The 17716-nt window shown below is 38.9% G+C and overlaps 1 protein-coding gene across 6 annotated transcripts in view; it reads right to left on the bottom strand.

Moving 5' to 3' along the window:
• Positions 1 to 6660: 6660 nt before the first annotated feature.
• Positions 6661 to 17716, bottom strand: part of NAA16 (N-alpha-acetyltransferase 16, NatA auxiliary subunit) — a 67199-nt gene continuing 56143 nt past the window's right edge. For 4 of the 6 annotated variants that reach the window (XM_043477725.1, XM_043477726.1, XM_043477727.1 and 1 more), the window contains 7 exons: positions 15808 to 16021; positions 14660 to 14850; positions 12521 to 12629; positions 11996 to 12094; positions 11542 to 11685; positions 9531 to 9628; positions 6661 to 8754 (listed from right to left, as the gene is read on the bottom strand). In XM_043477725.1, coding sequence (XP_043333660.1) covers positions 8557 to 8754; positions 9531 to 9628; positions 11542 to 11685; positions 11996 to 12094; positions 12521 to 12629; positions 14660 to 14850; positions 15808 to 16021 — 1053 coding nt within the window. In that variant the 3' untranslated portion in view covers positions 6661 to 8556. Of the gene's footprint in view, positions 8755 to 9530; positions 9629 to 11541; positions 11686 to 11995; positions 12095 to 12520; positions 12630 to 14659; positions 14851 to 15807; positions 16022 to 17716 lie in introns of those variants that run through there. The other 2 variants (XR_006271174.1, XM_043477729.1) reach the window with 2 other exon arrangements.

Raw genomic sequence — 17716 nt, 5'->3', positions numbered from 1 at the left:
GAGGTTGCAAAGAGGCAAACATGACTGAGCAACTGAAATGAACTGAACTGAATAATTATTCTAAAGACCAGCAGGATATTAGAAATGTAAAGAATTATTATTAAACAATAGAGACTGTAGATAAGAGACCAGAAACCCAGAGCCTTGGGATTTATAATTTCTCTCCATGCATGCATGCATGTTAAGTCACTTCAGTCATGTCTGACTCTGTGCAACCCGAGACAGCAGCCCACCAGGCTCCTCTGTCCCTGGGATTCTCCAGGCAAGAATACTAGAGTGGGTTGCCATTTCCTTCTCCATCTCTCTCCATAGATCTCTGAATTTTCTTTCTTTTTTCATTATCTGACCATCCAGGTGCCGTGAAAAATAGGAAGATGATCTATTAGAACCCCCAACTTGGATTCTCCAGGCTGGCTCCCATTTTATATAATTACATATTGTATCAAAACCTTAAATTTGTACTTCCTTATGAAATGTTACCTAAAGTCATTGGATTTTCATCTTTTCATAACCCTTTTTATATAACCATTCACAGTTTTTAATATGAGTTATGAGGTAGGCTCTTTGGTTCAGGAAACACAGCCTCTGTATGGGGACAGTCCTGACCCAGGGCACTTGTGGACGGCTGCAGGAACTGGCTGTAGTTTGTGATTCAAACAGGGTGAGCTTAAAAGAAGCAACTGCCTCTTTGGGCTCAGAAGGCTCCAACCAACTACCTTGCAGAGAGACAAAAAGAGATTCAAACATATACTAAAGAGGACAGCTTCCATTTAGAGGTGGCTGTAGGCAGGCTACAATGAAGCGACGTTTGCACTGCGTCACCCATGAGGCACAGTGGGGACATGACTCCCTCCAAGTCATATAGCTGGAACAACATCTCCGGCCAACTTGAAAGGCAATGCCCATCTTCCTCCAAAACCTGTGTTCTTTCCTCGATGCCCTGGTCTCAGATCACTGGGAATAGACTCCTGAAGAACCAGGAAGACGCTCCCAAAGAAAGCAATGAGTGGTCCCCCGTGATCCTCCCTCCAGCATGGCCACCCCACACTCTGCAAGCTCTTCCATTTCTATCTTATCAGTTCCCAGGACAGAGCATGTCAACATCAGAATCAGATCCTAAAAGGGGGCTTACATAAAATGTCTAGGGCCAAGCCCTCACTCAGATCAACTGCATCAGAATATGTGGAGGGAATGTCCTAAGTGCAGTTATTTTTTAAACTTTCCTTAAGTAACTTTACCATGCAGCCAGGATGGGGAACCATGGTCTCCGAGCCACACACAGTAGCTCTCCTCCTGGGCCACACAGGTTCTTACATTTCCCAGCTCTGTTCCAGGCCAATCAGATCTGAATCACCGAGTGTTGTCTTTTTTTTTTTTTTTTGAGTGTTGTCTTTTAAACCACATTACTCTACAGTCTACTGTGGGGTATTTTTAGAATCGCTATGCTTTGTTACTGTGTTTTCATTAGTTAATTTATGGGACATATTTTGATCATTATTATTTTTCGTTGTTGTTGTTGAGGTGCTAAGCCATGTCCAACTCTTTGCGACCCCATGGACTAGCACGCCAGGCTCCCCAGTTTCTCACCATCTCCTGGAGTTTGTGCAGATTCATGTCCGTTGTGTCGGTGATGCTAACCATCTCATCCCGTCGTCCCCTTCTTTTCCTGCCCTCAATCTTTCCCAGCATCAGGGTCTTTCCTGATGAGTCGGCTCTTTGCAGCAGGGGGCCAAAGTATTGGAACTTCAGCTTCAGCATCAGTGCTTCCAATGAATAATTCAGGGTTGATTTCCTTTTAAGATTGACTGGTTTGATTTTGTTGTCCATGGGACTCTCAAGAATCTTTCCCAGGACCACAGTTAGAAAAAATATCAATTCTTCAGTGCTCAGCCTTCATTATGGTCCAACTCTCACATCTGTACATGACTACTGGAAAAAAAAATAGCTTTGATTATGCAGACCTTTGTCAGCAAAAGTGATGCCTCTGCTTTTTAAATGCTGTCTAGGTTTGTCATCCAGTTTCTTCCAAGGAGCATCTTTTAATTTCATGGCTGCAGTCACCATCTGCAGTGATTTTCAAGCCCAAGAAAAGAAAATCTGCCACTGTGTCCACTTTTCACCCTTCTATTTGCCATGAAGTGACGGGGCTGGATGCCATGATCTTAGTTTTCTGAATGTTGAGTTTTAAGCCAGCTTTTTCACTCTCCTCTTTCACTGATAATTAAAGAGGAAAAAAAAAAAAAAAAGAATCTCTGCGAGGGGCCTAGCCTTGGTTTCTTAGGCTCCCCACCTGACGGCCACAGGCACCTGGTGGGGAGTCACTAAACGCAGTGCTGTCCCTGTGGGCAGAGACAGCACACAGGCGCCAGAGGTCTCAGGAGGAGCCTGGCCAGAGCTCCTATTGTTGGAAAGGAAATTCCTTGCGGCCCAGCGGAAAGCCCGCCTACACTGGAGAAGCCATCAGAAGCCCACATCCTCGGAGGCGCCCCCAGCAAGGCGGTAAGAGAGACAGAGATAGCAACAATGACTGCGAACACTCATCCGGCACTGTGTGTGGGCCGTTCCGAGGGCTCTGCACAGAACTCATCACTTCTCACTGCAGCTATGTCTGTGAGTCAGAGGAGTACAAAAGCGACAGCCATGAAGAGGGGTCTAGGGTACTACAGCCCAGCGACACTCATCTCAAAGAAACATGGGCTTTTATACAATAGTGGAATAATGGGCTGAAAGCAGTAATTGGGAATAAGGATACATATTTTCTGTGAGAAAGTAAACAGCCTCCACTTGAAAAACCCGCATAATGGGTGGAGATCTCAGTTAAGGTCAAGAGAAAAGGAAATGCTGAGGGCAGAGACGGAAGATGTGTAGAACTATGATAACCGTATCTCTTGACATAACTATCATAACTATGATAACTGTAACTACAATAAATCTTGTGAGTCCCTTGGACTCTACAAGAGATGGAACAAGTCAATCCTAAAAGAAATCAACCCCGAATACTCATTGGAAGGACTGATGCAGAAGCTGAAGCTCCAATACATTTGGCCACCTGATGTGAAGAGCTGACTCACTGATGCTGGGGAAACTCTGAGGCAGGAGAAGAAGGGGGTGACAGAGGATGAGGTGGTTGGATAGCATCACCGACTCAATGGACACGAGTTTGAGCAAACTCTGGGAGACGGTGCAGGACAGGGAAGCCTGGTGTACTAGAGTCCGTGGGGTGGCAAAAAGTCAGACACGACTTAGCGATAGAACAACAAATAACCAAGGAGTGGAATATTCCCAGAGGGTAAGTTGTACAGAATAAAAGGAAGAGGCACAGAGGGAAGCCTACGAAAAACAGATAATGAGGATGAGAGTCTGGCTGAGAACAAGCCAGAGGGGTTATACCTTAAGTGGTCACCATGAAATGGGCCACAGCTCTGTCAAGAGGCTTAGTCCTAACAGATCCTTGGTGGATTAGGATAGGGTGGGATAGGTGAGCTGGCTTTCAGAATTCAGCAATGGTCCAGACAGAAGTCCTTTTAAAGGCAGTCTTAGCTTCTGATAATTAGAAAATCTCCAACCAGTCCGAAATCAGCTGTGGGAACTGATGATATGGCTGCAGATTCAGGGGCTCCCAAGAGCCAAGGCTAACACATAATCCAACTCAGGTGATATAAAGACACTTTAGCAACTTGAAGATAAAGAAGGTTCACTTAATCACAACTTGTATGGGCGTGTGCTCAGTCGCGTTCAACTCATTGTGATCCCACGGACTGTAGCCCACCAGGCTCCTCTGTCCATGGGGTTTTTCAGGCAAGAACACTGGGGTGTGTTGCCATTTCCTTCTCCAGAGATCTTCCTGACCCAGGGATTAAAACTGTCTCCTGCATTGGCAGGCGGATTCTTTACCACTGAGCCACCTGGAAACTTTAGAAATAACATCCACACGTTCAGGAGGAAGGAGGTAGAGCTAGTAGGTATGCTATTAGTAATTAAAATCATTTTAACAAATTGTTAAGAACCAAGTCTATTAATGAGACTGTCCAGGCTATTTCATAGCTAAAAACGTACCAGACCTCATTAACTCTTCTCAGAGGAGTCACCATGCACTGAAATCCATTGTAATTCCTAAGTTTTGTAGCTACTTAAACCTACAATGTCCAAACATCTTTATTCCACAACATATTAAAAAACTTGAGGCACATGGCCACTCAGTAATCTACTATCAATTCTCACCTCAAGGCCTTGAGCCTATTAAGTCCTCCTGGAAAGTTCCTCCCACCAATATCTGATCAGCAAAGCTGTCCAAATGTCATCCCACTAGAAATGCTTCCTTGGCCCATCCTACTTAAAAATAGTAAACCCTTCCCAATCACGTATTTAGTGAAGAGTAATATACACACCATCTCAAACTAATTACATGATCTGTTTTCAGTTAACTGCTGTTTATCTGCTTATCTTTCAATTTTTGAGAGAGGAAAAAGATGTATTAAAATCTGCAGTTGTAATTTGGTATTTCTACTTCTCTCTTCAGCACTGTATTTTTGCTTGGTATAAGTAAGTGCATGTAAGTCAAAAGTAGACCTATCTTCTCATATTTTTATTGAGATGACTGAGGCAACAGTTTCAAGTGTACAACACAATTCACTGTATGTACATACTGCAATATGATTATCACAGTAAGTCCAGTTAATACGTATCACTACAGTTAAAAAGTTTTCTATTTGTTACCATTTAATTTTTAGTGTTAAATTTGTATTTTTATCACTGTATAAATAATTCCTCTTTGCCACTGTATTCTGCATTAAATTCTATTCAAACTATTACTCCATCTTTATTCTGGTTCATATTAGCTTGCTGTGTTTCTATCTCCATGCTTTTATTTGAAGTGTATAAACAATTTTAATACAATCTAAAAATCTGAGTTTAACCCATTTATTGTCATCAGTGGTCCATCAGAATTTTTCATTCACTGTAATCTTTGTTCCTCTTTTTCTGCTTTCCACCAGATAAATTTTCTTCTTTTATATTTGTTTTATGATAGTTTTTAATAATCATATTTATGTTTGTGCATAGTGAAAAATTCATCAATTTCTTAATCTTTTCTATGTAAGGTCCTCTTAAGGCACTTCAGCTCTTACTTTAATCTGTACCTCCAACTCCAGCCCTGATGGTAATGCCTAGAATTTTAATTGTTACATTAAAAATAGCTTGTTAACAGTAAACTCTGAAAAGTTACTTGATCACTCTTCTCGTTGTATCTCTAGGAACATCTTCCCAATTCTGTTACCTCTTAATATTGTTCCAAAAGCATTTTCTACCAGGACCTTTCTAAGGCAAATCTGAGGTTTATATGACTAAGGATATTTTTAAATGCTATCATCTTCTAATGCTCATTTGCTTGGATATACAATTTTAAGCTCAAAGTAACTTTTCTTCAATCCTTAAAAAGTCTTTCATCTTCTTACATTCAATAATGCTTTTCAGAAACCTGATTTTTCTTCACAGTAATTATCACTACCTGACATTATATAAAAATTTGTTTGCTCTCCCCTACTAAAATATAAACTCCATGAAAATAAGGACACTTTCGTTCACTACTGTGTTTGTCATACCTGGAACGATGTCTGACACATAAAAGATGCTCAATAAAACATAGAATGAATCATATAGCTTTTTACCCTGTGGGCTTTGCCTGCTAAATGCATTCCTCAAGGAAGAAACCAGTAATTTCCTAGCAGTCCAGTGCTCAGGAGACTCGGTGCTTCCACTGCAGGGGGCGCAGGTTCCACCCCTGGTCAGGGAAATAAAACCCACAAGCCATGTGGCACGGCCAAAAAAGGGAGAAACCACAAGAAACCTAGAGTCAAATTCTGAAGTCATGACACAATCACACGAATCTGCCTTTTCCTATCTGTTCCGATAAACCTGGCAAGCTCAAAGGACTTTTCATGCCGAGACTAGAGATCTCACTAAGTACTTGGCCCTCAGATGCATCTCCTTTAGGTTTATCACTATTCTCCTGTAGCTTTCCAAAACTAAAAGGTCCTCTGCCAAACCTGGGATAGGGTTGAGGGACACGACCGAGGGACATGACACAAAACCCTCACTAAAAAGGATCCCTATGCACAGTCCAGGTTTGCCACGCTTACACTCAAAGTGGGATGGGAGTAAACAGAGACAATCTCTACACACAGAGGAACATACCACTGGATCTCACTGATCCCAGCGTCACTCTTCCTGCCTTCCACACCTTAAACCTAACTGCCCACATCTCCACTGTACCCACCCTACGTACTGAGAAACTCCAACGATCCCAATGGAATTCTTTTTAAAGACTGCTGTTGAAAGCACAATTTCCAGATAAATTATGATTAACTGGCATCTTTTAAAGAAACGGCACTTACTGACAGTAACATGACAAATTACATGTTTCCCAGGGTATTTAGTGACAAAGATAGCCTACTTCTAATATTATTAAAACACTAAAAAGAAGCCAAGCTGTTGTGGCACTAATACTGGTAGGTGGTTATTTTTTAAAAAATAAACTTGTAAAACTAAGATAATTTCGTATTCTCTCAAAGAAAATCACTTTGCAAAAATATTTTGATAGTGTAAAGCAATAAAAAAAAAAAAGCAATTCTGATAGTGTGAAGCAATAACACAAACACAAGTAAGTACAAAATAATTTATTACAGCATTATATAGGTTGGCATTATTTTACAGTGAATTCTTTTCTTTCAACAATTATGAATCTAAATATTAACTTAGTGTGAAGGAAAACAATTTTAATTAGAACAGTTTCTCTAAATAAAATCTCTTTTGAATTTATATTTGTCTTAAAAGGAAGTATTAAAGTTACAGACATATGGTTCTGAAAAAAACATATTCAATGATGCTATTACTGTTTTCTGTACAAGATAGAACAAAAGCTATCCCCCCCTAAATATTGCTCAACACCACTATGTTTTAATAGTTACACTGTTGCAGGAAGGAAGCCAATTCTGACTCCATGTTGGAAATGGTTTCTTTGACTTGCTTTTGTTATGATCATACTTAATGGCTTGGCTGGAGGACCCTTGCCCTGTGCTTGCCTATAAACTAAAGTGCCTTTGTTCAGAACCCTGTCTACCTGCAGATGGCTGAAGGGAGAAATTAACACATCCCCTGACTAAAGCCTGCCATTCTGGAAGATGTTTGCAAGACTAACAGTCTTTTTACTTTGCTTCCTCACCTCCCCCCATCTCTGATCTATAAAAGAATCTGGCATCCAGGCCCTGTGAGATGGTTATTTGAGGCACCAGGCCTGCCATCTTCTCGGTCGCTGCTTTCCAGATAAAGTCTCTTCCTTTTCTCAACAGCTCGTCTCTGGGATTCACTGCCCTATCATGTGGCAAGCAGAGTGAGCTTGGACTCGGTAACAGAACTAGTTGATGGTCTAGATTCTCATTTTGCTGATATTAAAATGTATTTAAATAGTCAATGTATAGCTGTAAGAGTAAAAATACCTCACTGAAATTTGTCTTCTGCCCCATTACGCCCTCCTGAAGCACACCACTCATATATAAACTACTTAAACTACCTGGGAACACACAAAGCAATTGAGTCAAAAAAGCATAATTCTTGCCTGTGGATCTTCAAGTCTGACCTAAATAGGCTACAAATTCACCACTGAATTTTCATGATTAAGAGGCAAATGGATCCCCAAACCCTGAATCATCAACATAAAACTGCAGTACCCTTATTCAACAGACAATAACATTTTCATGGATATTAAGAAGAAAACGGTACATCAGAAAAAAATTAAGGTGGACAGAGTATCACACTAAAGTTAAGCTTTAAATAAATATTTGCCAAAAGGAGTTCCATACCGTTTCTGACATACAGTTAATACTTGAATGTTGATGTGCTTTAAAAAGCAAACAGACAATAACAAAACAAACCAAGAAGGGATCAAAACATAGAATTCTGAAATGAAACCTGAATCTAAAGAAAATAATACAGTGGAGCTGGACTCAACTTAGGTTAATTAAGAAATTATCATCAAAAAAAAAAAAAAGAAATTATCATCGTTACAATATGAAGTGACAGCAACCATCACAATGCTAACAACGGAAAAATTTACGACAACTGTACAAGAACAAACAGGTAATTTTAACAGATTTTTACGTAAAGTGGCAGAGTCAGATAAAGAATAAAATAAGCTTACAGAATACTTCATTCAAAAAAATGATATCCAATCACAGCTGACCTTTGCACAAAGCAACAGTTAGGTGCACTGACTCTCCGTGTAGTCAAAAATACACATACAATTATAGTTGGCCGCCTGTGCACACAGAGTTCCTCCCTACCTGGGTTCTGCATCAGATTCAACCAACCGCGGACGACAGAGTAAGGTAGTATTTACTATGGAAAAAATCAACACATTAAGTGGATCCTTGCAATTCAAACCCATGTTGTTCAAGGGCCAACAGTATTTCATTTCTTATCTATATTAAAATACAAGCTGGAAAAGAAACCTTGACCTGAATTCAGCTTTGAGTCTAAGAGACGTCAACTTTCTAGAGGATTTCAAGTTTCATGTGCCAAGACATCACAGTTGGCTGTGTGGTTCAGAGCCGCGCCGTGACTGCCGAACTCGCTCAGAGCGGGCAGGAAAGCAGAAGTGAAGGGAAGCAGCTTGTGACAGGCCGTCCTGTACTCCTCATACTGGGAGCTGCAGCTCCCAAAGCTGCCATCGAGCAGCGCCTCAGAAACCTTTATTAAAGTCTATGTAAACAAGGAAAAAATGAAAATTATTTAAAAAATAGTCTGGTTAATAATCACCTTAATCAAAAGATGTAGTTTGTTAATTAAGCAATAGAAAATCAAGAAGGCCTCACTCTAAAATAACTTCTTGCTATCTATAACAAGTAATCACCACAAAAAAGAACACTTAAAAAATCATTTCTATGAGGCCTTGAAAAAGCAACAGAATTCTAATACTTTAAAAAGGTGAATCTCTGAAACTATAATCATTTAAGTGAAGCTGCTCAGTTATGTGTGACTCTTTGCAACCCCATGGACTGTAGCTTGCCAGGGTCCATGGGATTTTCCAGGCAAGAGTACTGGAGTGGGTTGCCATTTCCTTCTCCAAGGGATCTTCCCGACCCGGGATCGAACCCGGGTCTCTCACATTGCAGGCAGATGCTTTACCCTCTGAGCCACCAGGAAAGCCCGTAATCATTGAAAGTGTCCTTTATTAACAGTAATAGTTCCCATTTACTGAGTGCTTACTACATGCCAAGCACCTCACAGTTTACTATTTCAGTTAACTGTTATGCTAACTCTGAGATGGACCATATTTTCATCCTCAACTTACAAATGAGGAAAAGGACGCTAAAGAGGTAAATTGCCTAACATGATACAGCTCACAGCGAGCAGAGCTGAGATTCAAATCCAAACGTAACTCTGAAAGCACACTCAGGAATTACGTTGCAAAGAGAAGTTTTGTTCGCTCACTCGGTATCCACAATCTGTGGCAATCGGTTGGTGAAAAATCTTACCTTTACATTTTTATCTTTCACAGTTTCATCCAGTCTAGTGGCAATAGCAATTGCTTTCTCTTGCCTTGACTTGTCCAGAAAATACATCATTTTAGCACCTGAAATACCAAGACATTTCAAAACCAGTAAATGTGGACATCTTACATTTGATCTGAACCGACCAGTGACGTAAAACGTGGCTCCAGGTATCCAGTCAGCAGTGGGCTGCACACAACTGTGGCCTTTTTTCCCTAACTCCCTATTCCATGATATCCCACTGACAGCTTGGGGCCACAAGGAGAGTATTCGTACTATGTTTAGACACATACAAAAAAAGCCCCCTACCAATTGGGGCTTTTTCTGTGATAAAAGATGGCTGTGAAACATTTACCAGGACCAGGGTTAACAACCCCACCCCTCAGAAATGTAAATATGGGCTACCCCTGTGACATTAGTCAGTATTTCAACTAAAATCATTTTTGAAACATGATACTCTAAAATAAAACACCTAAGGAACAAATTGTTATCAAAGAGCAGTGTGATAGATGGACAACAGGAAAATCTTTGCATATTCATGAAGAAAGTAACTTTTAAAGCTATTTTGAAGTAAAATACAATTTATGTTCCCCCTGTAAACTACATGGTCCATGTTCCTTTTTCTGCTGGTCTTTTACTGATTTGTATTTTTATTATTGATCTATAAGATTAGTATGTGTATTGCTAAATTTAATCAGTTACACATCTGTGAGTATTTCCCCTTCTCGGCCTTTTGATTTTCTTTATGGCTTTTTCTTTTTTAGTAAGGCAAAAATTATCTTTTTCTGAGAACATCACACAATGCTTAGAAAGGCATTTCCCATTATTGTAAGAACTATCTCCTTCCATTATCCTGTGTTTTTGATGAGAAATTCTCACCTGTCCTTACTACCAGGAAGAACTGTAATTTTTCATAGGAATTAACTTTTTTCATAGATAACAGAACCAAGCAGTTTTCCTTTACAACAAGAAAGTTTAGGTTAAAATATTTAAATACACGGCTTAAAGTAGGAGCATAGTTAATTACATCCTGTACTTCATTTATTTTGTTCCCAGCTCCGTTTAAAGTCTTTTTCTAGTTTGCATTTAATGCCACTTTGTCATTTTATGAACTCGTATAGACTGCCTAAAATCCTTCCTCTAACAGGGCAGGATATAGTAAGTCCTCAAAACACAAAATACATAAAGTAATAAAAATACAAGAAAAAATAAGTCTCGCATAACCTCAACATTCAAAGTCAATCATTAAAGCTTTAATACACGCTTCTCTTTAGCTTTTATGCTATGTATATTTTTACACAGTCGAGACTGTATTATATATTAATTCTGTATATATATTATAAAAGTGTTTGCTCCTGTTATTACAAATCTTTTGAATAAATATCACTTTCTATTTCTATCTGGCAGTCCATCCTGCAGTCCTACTGCTGTTTCCCCTATAACTGGACATGCATTAAATTTGCTTCCATTCTCTTCCCCATCCTTAACACACAGAATTCCAGTTAATACCTTTGACCTTAAAACTCTTTCTTTGCTTTGGATTCTTTAAAATTATTTACACAAGTATGTATAGGCATAGCAAAAGACAAAGTTCTTGATAAGAACGACAAACTGTTTTCCTACTTGGTCAGACCAATTCACACGTGTAGCAGTAAAATAAGAGACTGCTTATACACTACAGCTTTCCCATACTTTAGCCTTCTTTTTTCAAACACGAATAACCTTTGCTTTTAGGTGGTAGGTTAGGTTAGAGATTTTTCTTATTTTCAGGGGAAGGCTTGTACTGCTATGAACTTCTCTCAAGAATTGCTTTGGCGGCATCCCATAGATTCTGTATGGTTGTGTTTAAAAATAATCTCTCCTAATTTGAAAGATCAAAATTATACTGTGTTCCTTTCTTTTTCTCTGATAGTTTGATCATCTTGCCAAACTTTTTTTCCCATCATATTCTAACTTTTTGCCATGAACATTTTAACCCCGGGAGCTAAACACCAACCTGAAAGTAGATGCTGAAGAGAGGCAGCATTATGTTTGAGAAAATCCTCATTAAAACTTTCCAAATCCTTGTTAACAAATATTTTCTGCATTTCCTGAGATAGAACTTTGCTCACGGTGTCTGGAAGATTACTGTGATTAGACACTATTAAAACAGAACATTTGCAGTTTACAGTATGTCTGACCTGTCCTTTGAAACAACATCAATTGAAATACATTCATATTCATTACTAAGCCTGATATATTTTACATAATAAAAATAGGAGTGCTCCTTTGGAATATAAAAACATTCCAGCTTAAAATGCACTAAGTTCTAACATATCTTTGCTAGTATCTTCATTTAAGTACTTTGCAAACTTTTTTCTTTGTACTAATCTCTTTCATGTCCAGCTTAATAGAAGACAAGTGAACTGTCATAATTACTTTTACATAAATATTACCTTTTTTATACTTACCAGATTTAGAAAATTTAATTAAACATTCATGTAGCCATGGGTTATTCCTGTTGATGGCAAAAGCTCTTTTAACAGACTGCAGCATTAACAGAAACTTTCCTATGTCAGAAAAAATTAGAACAGTAACAGCATCAATATTTAAGTATGTTATTTTATTCCCTTTATTTTAGCCTCACTTAAAATTCAGAAATATAGTATTATCTTTCCTATAATCTTCAAAAGCAAAATTCAAAGTTGATTTTAGTTATCAGGGACAACTTTTATTTTCTAAAGAAATGCTTGAAAAATCATGAAGAATTACTTCAGGTAGACAATCTGTATGCCTGTTCAAATAATTCACTTGATCATAATATTCTAATCCATTCCTCAGTAAAGTTTTGAGTAACAAAGGAAAAAGGGATTTAGAGCCTTTGTGGGAGGTTGAAATGAAGATCTGAGAAACAAAAAGAGATCTAACTCATAAACATTATACTGAATATGGTCACCAATAAAATAAAAAATGAAAATCTGAATCCAAACTATTACCTTTTCTAAAATATATTTCAAATGCTAATAGATGAGTGTCAATGTTATCAGCAACAAGGTTCTTAAGAGGTATAAGAAACTTGATAGCTTCTTCTAATGGATTTTCTATCTATTTTGAAACAGAAAGAAAAATTATTGTATTTAAAAAGCAGTCACACAAGTCAAATTTACCCCCAAATTTTATACTAATGCATAGCTGAAGTAATCTAGATAGTTCTCTTTATATAACCAAGAAGCAAGAAAAAAATTTAAAACTACCAACTATAAACAAAGTACTGTCAATACTTTTCAAGATGGAAATAGCTCTATTGTTTTCATGATTATAAAATTCAAAATAATTTTATAAAAATAAAAAAATACAGAAAATTATTCTGTAGACTTAATGAAGTGGTACTACAAGTACCGTTATGCTACCAAGCCCCTTAAACTACAGACATTTTAAAGTAAGGAGACAAACACAACTGCATGACATAACTGAAAAAAAGTCAAGTTTAAAATACTTATACTAGACTCACAGTGAATAAACCAAAAAGCTAAATATTTCCCTAAATCTGGTTCCTAGATAACTATTAATATTTTGAAAAAAATTGTGGAGATAAGGTCCTATTCTCTTTGCAGCTAAAACATTTTCTAGTAAAGTATATAAAATGCTGCCATATTTCACTGTATTGCTGCTCTAACAAATTACCAAAAATTTACTGTATTAACGCAAATTTAGGGATTTCTCTGGCGGTACCATGGTTAAGACTCTGTGCTCCCAATGCAGGGGGCATGCGTTCAATCTCTGGTTATGACAGAGACAAAGCAGGTGATTAAACAGCTAATCCCATGAGGGAATTTAAGTAGAAAAAATATGGGAGACCTCTTTAAGCTAATGATTACTCAAAGAAAGCAGGTTCACTTAACCACAAAACCAAGCAGCCTTGCTTGGCAGCAAAGCCATGCAACAGAAGCAAAGGACGTGCCCCAAAACAGTAAAAAAAAATGGCGGCATGAGGCCCACATCCTGCCCAGTGAGCTCAGGGCCTCAGTGATCCTGGGGACATGCACACACACACGAGTAATGTGTGAACCGAGCTTGACCGTGAAGGGACAAGAAAAAAGTCCCTGCCCAACCTGGAGGAGGAGCAGGTGATGGAAGCACGGCCTCCGCGCCAGGAACACACAGGTCCTCTCCCTCCTCCTCACCCGCGCTTTGAGTAGGGAACTGCAGCCGACCACGTCCTCGGGCGTGGCACCCCCCCTCCCCCGCCTGCACACCCGCAAGCCTCACGAGCGTCTAGTCTAACAGACCACGTTGCTCTTGCTCAAGTCTCTCTGCACTGAGACATACAGGACTGTGGTTCTGGAGTCCTTGGAGACCCTCAAATGACACCAAACGGTGTCAGTTAGGCCACTAAGGTCTCTCATGCCAATCGCTGCAGTCAAAACAAAACAAAACCCCACAAATTTATCTGACACAGTTGTGTAGGTTCAAAGTCCAACGTGGGTCTCACTGGACTGCATTTCCCCTTGGAGGTTTTAAGGGAGAGTGTTTCCATGCCTTTTCTCGGCCTCTTCAGGATGCCCGCCTCTCCTGGCTCGGGGCTCCCCCCTCCTTCAAAGGCAGCCACAGAGGATGGTGTCCTTTCCCATCACTCAGCCCTCCTACCAGCCTCCCTCATCTCCTTGAGGCCCCCTGTAATTAACTACACTGGGCTCACTGGGTAGTCCAGGAATCCTCTCCCTGTCCATGTTTTTATTTTTCAGATTTTTTTTGGCTGCACCATACTTGAGGCATGTGGGATCTTAGTTTACTTGTCTTATTTAAAGGCCAGCTAAATAATCATCTTAAATTTCATCTGCCACCTTAATTCTCTCTACCATGTAATATAATACATTCACAGTTTTTAGGGATTAGAACATGAACCCTTTTGGAGGGCTATTATTCTGCCTACCACAAGCACAATTCTACCTATAACTTGCATTAGCCAAAACTCACATATTATCACTTAAAAATAACTGATGTGTATCATAATGATCTTAGCTAATACTACAAATTTGGCTTCTGATTTACAGATTCAAATAAATCATATTTATGGTCAGCACAGAACTAAATAATACAAATTTTATCAGATAAATACAGTGTATTCATCTCACCCTTTCTAATTTTTCAGGTATAAGTTCTTCTTTGAGACCACTGCTGTCTTCTTCTTCATCCCGTTTTTTCTTTTGATTTTTTGGTTGATGTTCCCTTTCCACATGCTTTCTCTCTTCTTCTAATTTAGCCTTTTTCTGAGCTCTTCTCTGCTTGCTAAGCATTTTCTTCAATTCTTTGGCTGACAGGTTTTCTATAAATATTCAAATCAATGAAAACTCTGAGTCAGTGTTCTCAATTTCCTCATATTCTTATTCAATGCATACTATTGGTATATCTGGGCTTCCCTGGTGACTCAGAAGGTGAAGAATCCGCCTGCAATACAGGAGACCCGGGTTCAATCCCTGGGTTGGGAAGATCCCCTGGAGAAGGCAAAGGCTACCCACTCCAGCATTCTGGCCTGGAGAATCCCATGGACCATGGTCCATGGGGTTGCAGAGAGTCAGACACCACTGAGCAACTGTCACTAGTATATCTGGGGGGATGGGGGGGGTGGGGAGGCAACTGTATACAAGTTTTTAGACAGTAAATTCCTAATGATTAACTTAAACCTGGCACACCAAAGGCAACAGCAAATGCTGCATCAACTAAAATTAACCAACTCTAGCCTAGCCCTTCCTCCTACACAATACATGGGCTTAGGCAAATCCTCTCTCTCAATCTCAAGTCCCAAACTGTATAAAGTGGAGCTAAAGATTATCCTTCTGGAAAAATTCAAGAAGTGAGACAACGCACAAATGCACAAGTGATCTGATCAGAAATCTGCTTTCATGCCACAATTTCTCAAATATTCTTGGGTATTGACAGTTAGTGAGTAAAAGGTTGTATTTAGATATTCTCATTGGCATTACTATTTTCAGTCAAGTAGGTATTAGAAGCTGCACAAATATATTTTTTTTCTCTAAAAACCTCAGTTATTTTCAATCACTACTTAAAAAAAACAAAAAAAACGGCCCATAAACATTATCAGTTACAGGACAACACCCTATCAACTTTTTCTAAGTCTTCCCCCTACTTTTTGGGGGTATATCTGTTATCTGATGTTGCCTTCACACTCATTTGATAACACACTTTTCCATCATTATGCTAATGACATTCTAAAACTCTGTGTTCTTTCCAAGTCTCTTTAAGCAAGTCCCTTTTTAGTTACCTGAATTTCTCTCTTGTTGTTTGCTTTCACTGGTCAAGGGATTATCATACAATTTCAAGTATATTTCAATAGCTGATCTAGCGGCCTTGAAATAAAATCCATGTCTCCTGAGTATATCTTCTAATCTCAGAAGGTCAACGTAGGCCCGAAGGGTCATCTTTCTCATGCAGTAAGTATGGAAGTCAAACTGGTCGTCAGTTATCTCAGAAAAGTGCTTGAAAAGAAAACCACAAAGTTACCCCTTACATTTAAGTCAATAACGTCTACTTTTTGAAAAGAAAATCATAAAAAACCCGTAAGATAATGTAAGCAGTCACAATTTCACTTAGTTGCCCTCTCCAGGGTTTAACATACAAGGGACCTCAAGTGGTTCTTTGCATTCAACTTAAGCTTCTCTTCCTTACATTCCATCCCCATTCCCTATAAATCAAGTTTCATGATGATACCCAATTTCTATGTAGTAAGTCAGATGAGGGGAACTTCCTGGTAGTCCAGTGGTTAAGCCTGGAGGAAGGAACGGCAACCCACTGCAGACAGAGGAGCCTGGCGGGCTACAGTCCATGGAGTCACAAAGAGCTGGACACAGCTGAGCACCAGCAGTGAGGACTTGGTGCTTTCCACCCTGGCTGGGGAACTAAGATCCCGCAAGCCATGTGGCACAGCCTAAAAAAAGAGTTAGATGCCCAGGTTATTCTTTAAACCTGGAAATTAGACTCTATCAATATTTTAGTTTTAACAAATACTTCTCAGTATTCCCTCAAAATCAGCAAGGTAGAGTTAAACAGAGCTCTGAATGGAAACTAAACATATATAGGTTTACACTGAATGTCTATACATCAGATGGTTCTACTCAACCATGAACTCTTCAAGAACAAGCCTGTCACATCCATCCCCACTCCCTGGCACAGAAGACATTCAGTAAGCGCAGTATGTGCCAACTCAAGAAAGAAGCTGGTTTTCAGTCATGTGACTTCTTAATTCCTACAGCCTCAGTTATTTAGCCTAAGTTAGGAATAAAAAAATATATACAGCCAATCTCATATGTTGTTAGGGGATCAAGTAATTATTTTAAAATTCATTCTAAACAGTAAACTGCTTTATAAGCACAGAGTGTTATGGTTTTCTCTCACTCATTAAACTCCTGTTTATATAACTATATCCCATTTTAGCAAAAGATCTTAATCTGGACTCTTGTGTATACACAAGCACAGTAACATTTTCCTAAGGAGAGAGCTTGAAGGTTTCAACCAATTCTCCAAGGGTCCATGGCCCACAAAGGGTTAAGAACTAATCCCTTACATGAAAGAAAAGATGACTAACTCCCCAACCAAACAATTTATACTTTTATTTTCTTCCCTACATGCATCTCCACTTCCATCTTCTTTCTTTTCCCCTACTTTAGCTTCTCCAAAAATATATAGAAAAATGAATGATTCATTACAGAAACACAGATCAAATTCTTCTACTACTTCATCACCCTCTGTCCTGGAGGCCTAGTAACTCATTGTGCAGAAAACACATTAGTAACTGCTCATATCATTTGATAATTTTAGTTGTCTTGGTAATTAGAAATACATTATACACAGACTTGCATTAAGAGCCTGATATTTTAAAATACTAACATTAAAAAGAATAAACGTACACAGTGTGAGGGAAAGAAATGGGGGAAAAAATGACTATTTCACATTAGTTTATATTTACTACTTTACAAACCATGCTTTAATGTTATATTTGAAAGCTTCATTCCTCCCATCAATGAGACAAATCAAATAACTTTTTTTTAAATGAAGGAATTACATAATTGTTCATGGTTAACATAAATCAAGTGATACCTAGCAGTATAGTATCTTAAAATCCAATACAACTGACTGAGGAAAAACGGCGGTGCCCTAAATCATGGAACACATAA

Source organism: Cervus canadensis, chromosome 9, assembly GCF_019320065.1.
Source record: "Cervus canadensis isolate Bull #8, Minnesota chromosome 9, ASM1932006v1, whole genome shotgun sequence".
In the NCBI taxonomy this organism is placed as follows: domain Eukaryota; kingdom Metazoa; phylum Chordata; class Mammalia; order Artiodactyla; family Cervidae; genus Cervus; species Cervus canadensis.
The sequence above is the reverse complement of the archived record's forward strand: the minus strand, read 5'-3'. Positions and strand labels throughout refer to the sequence as shown.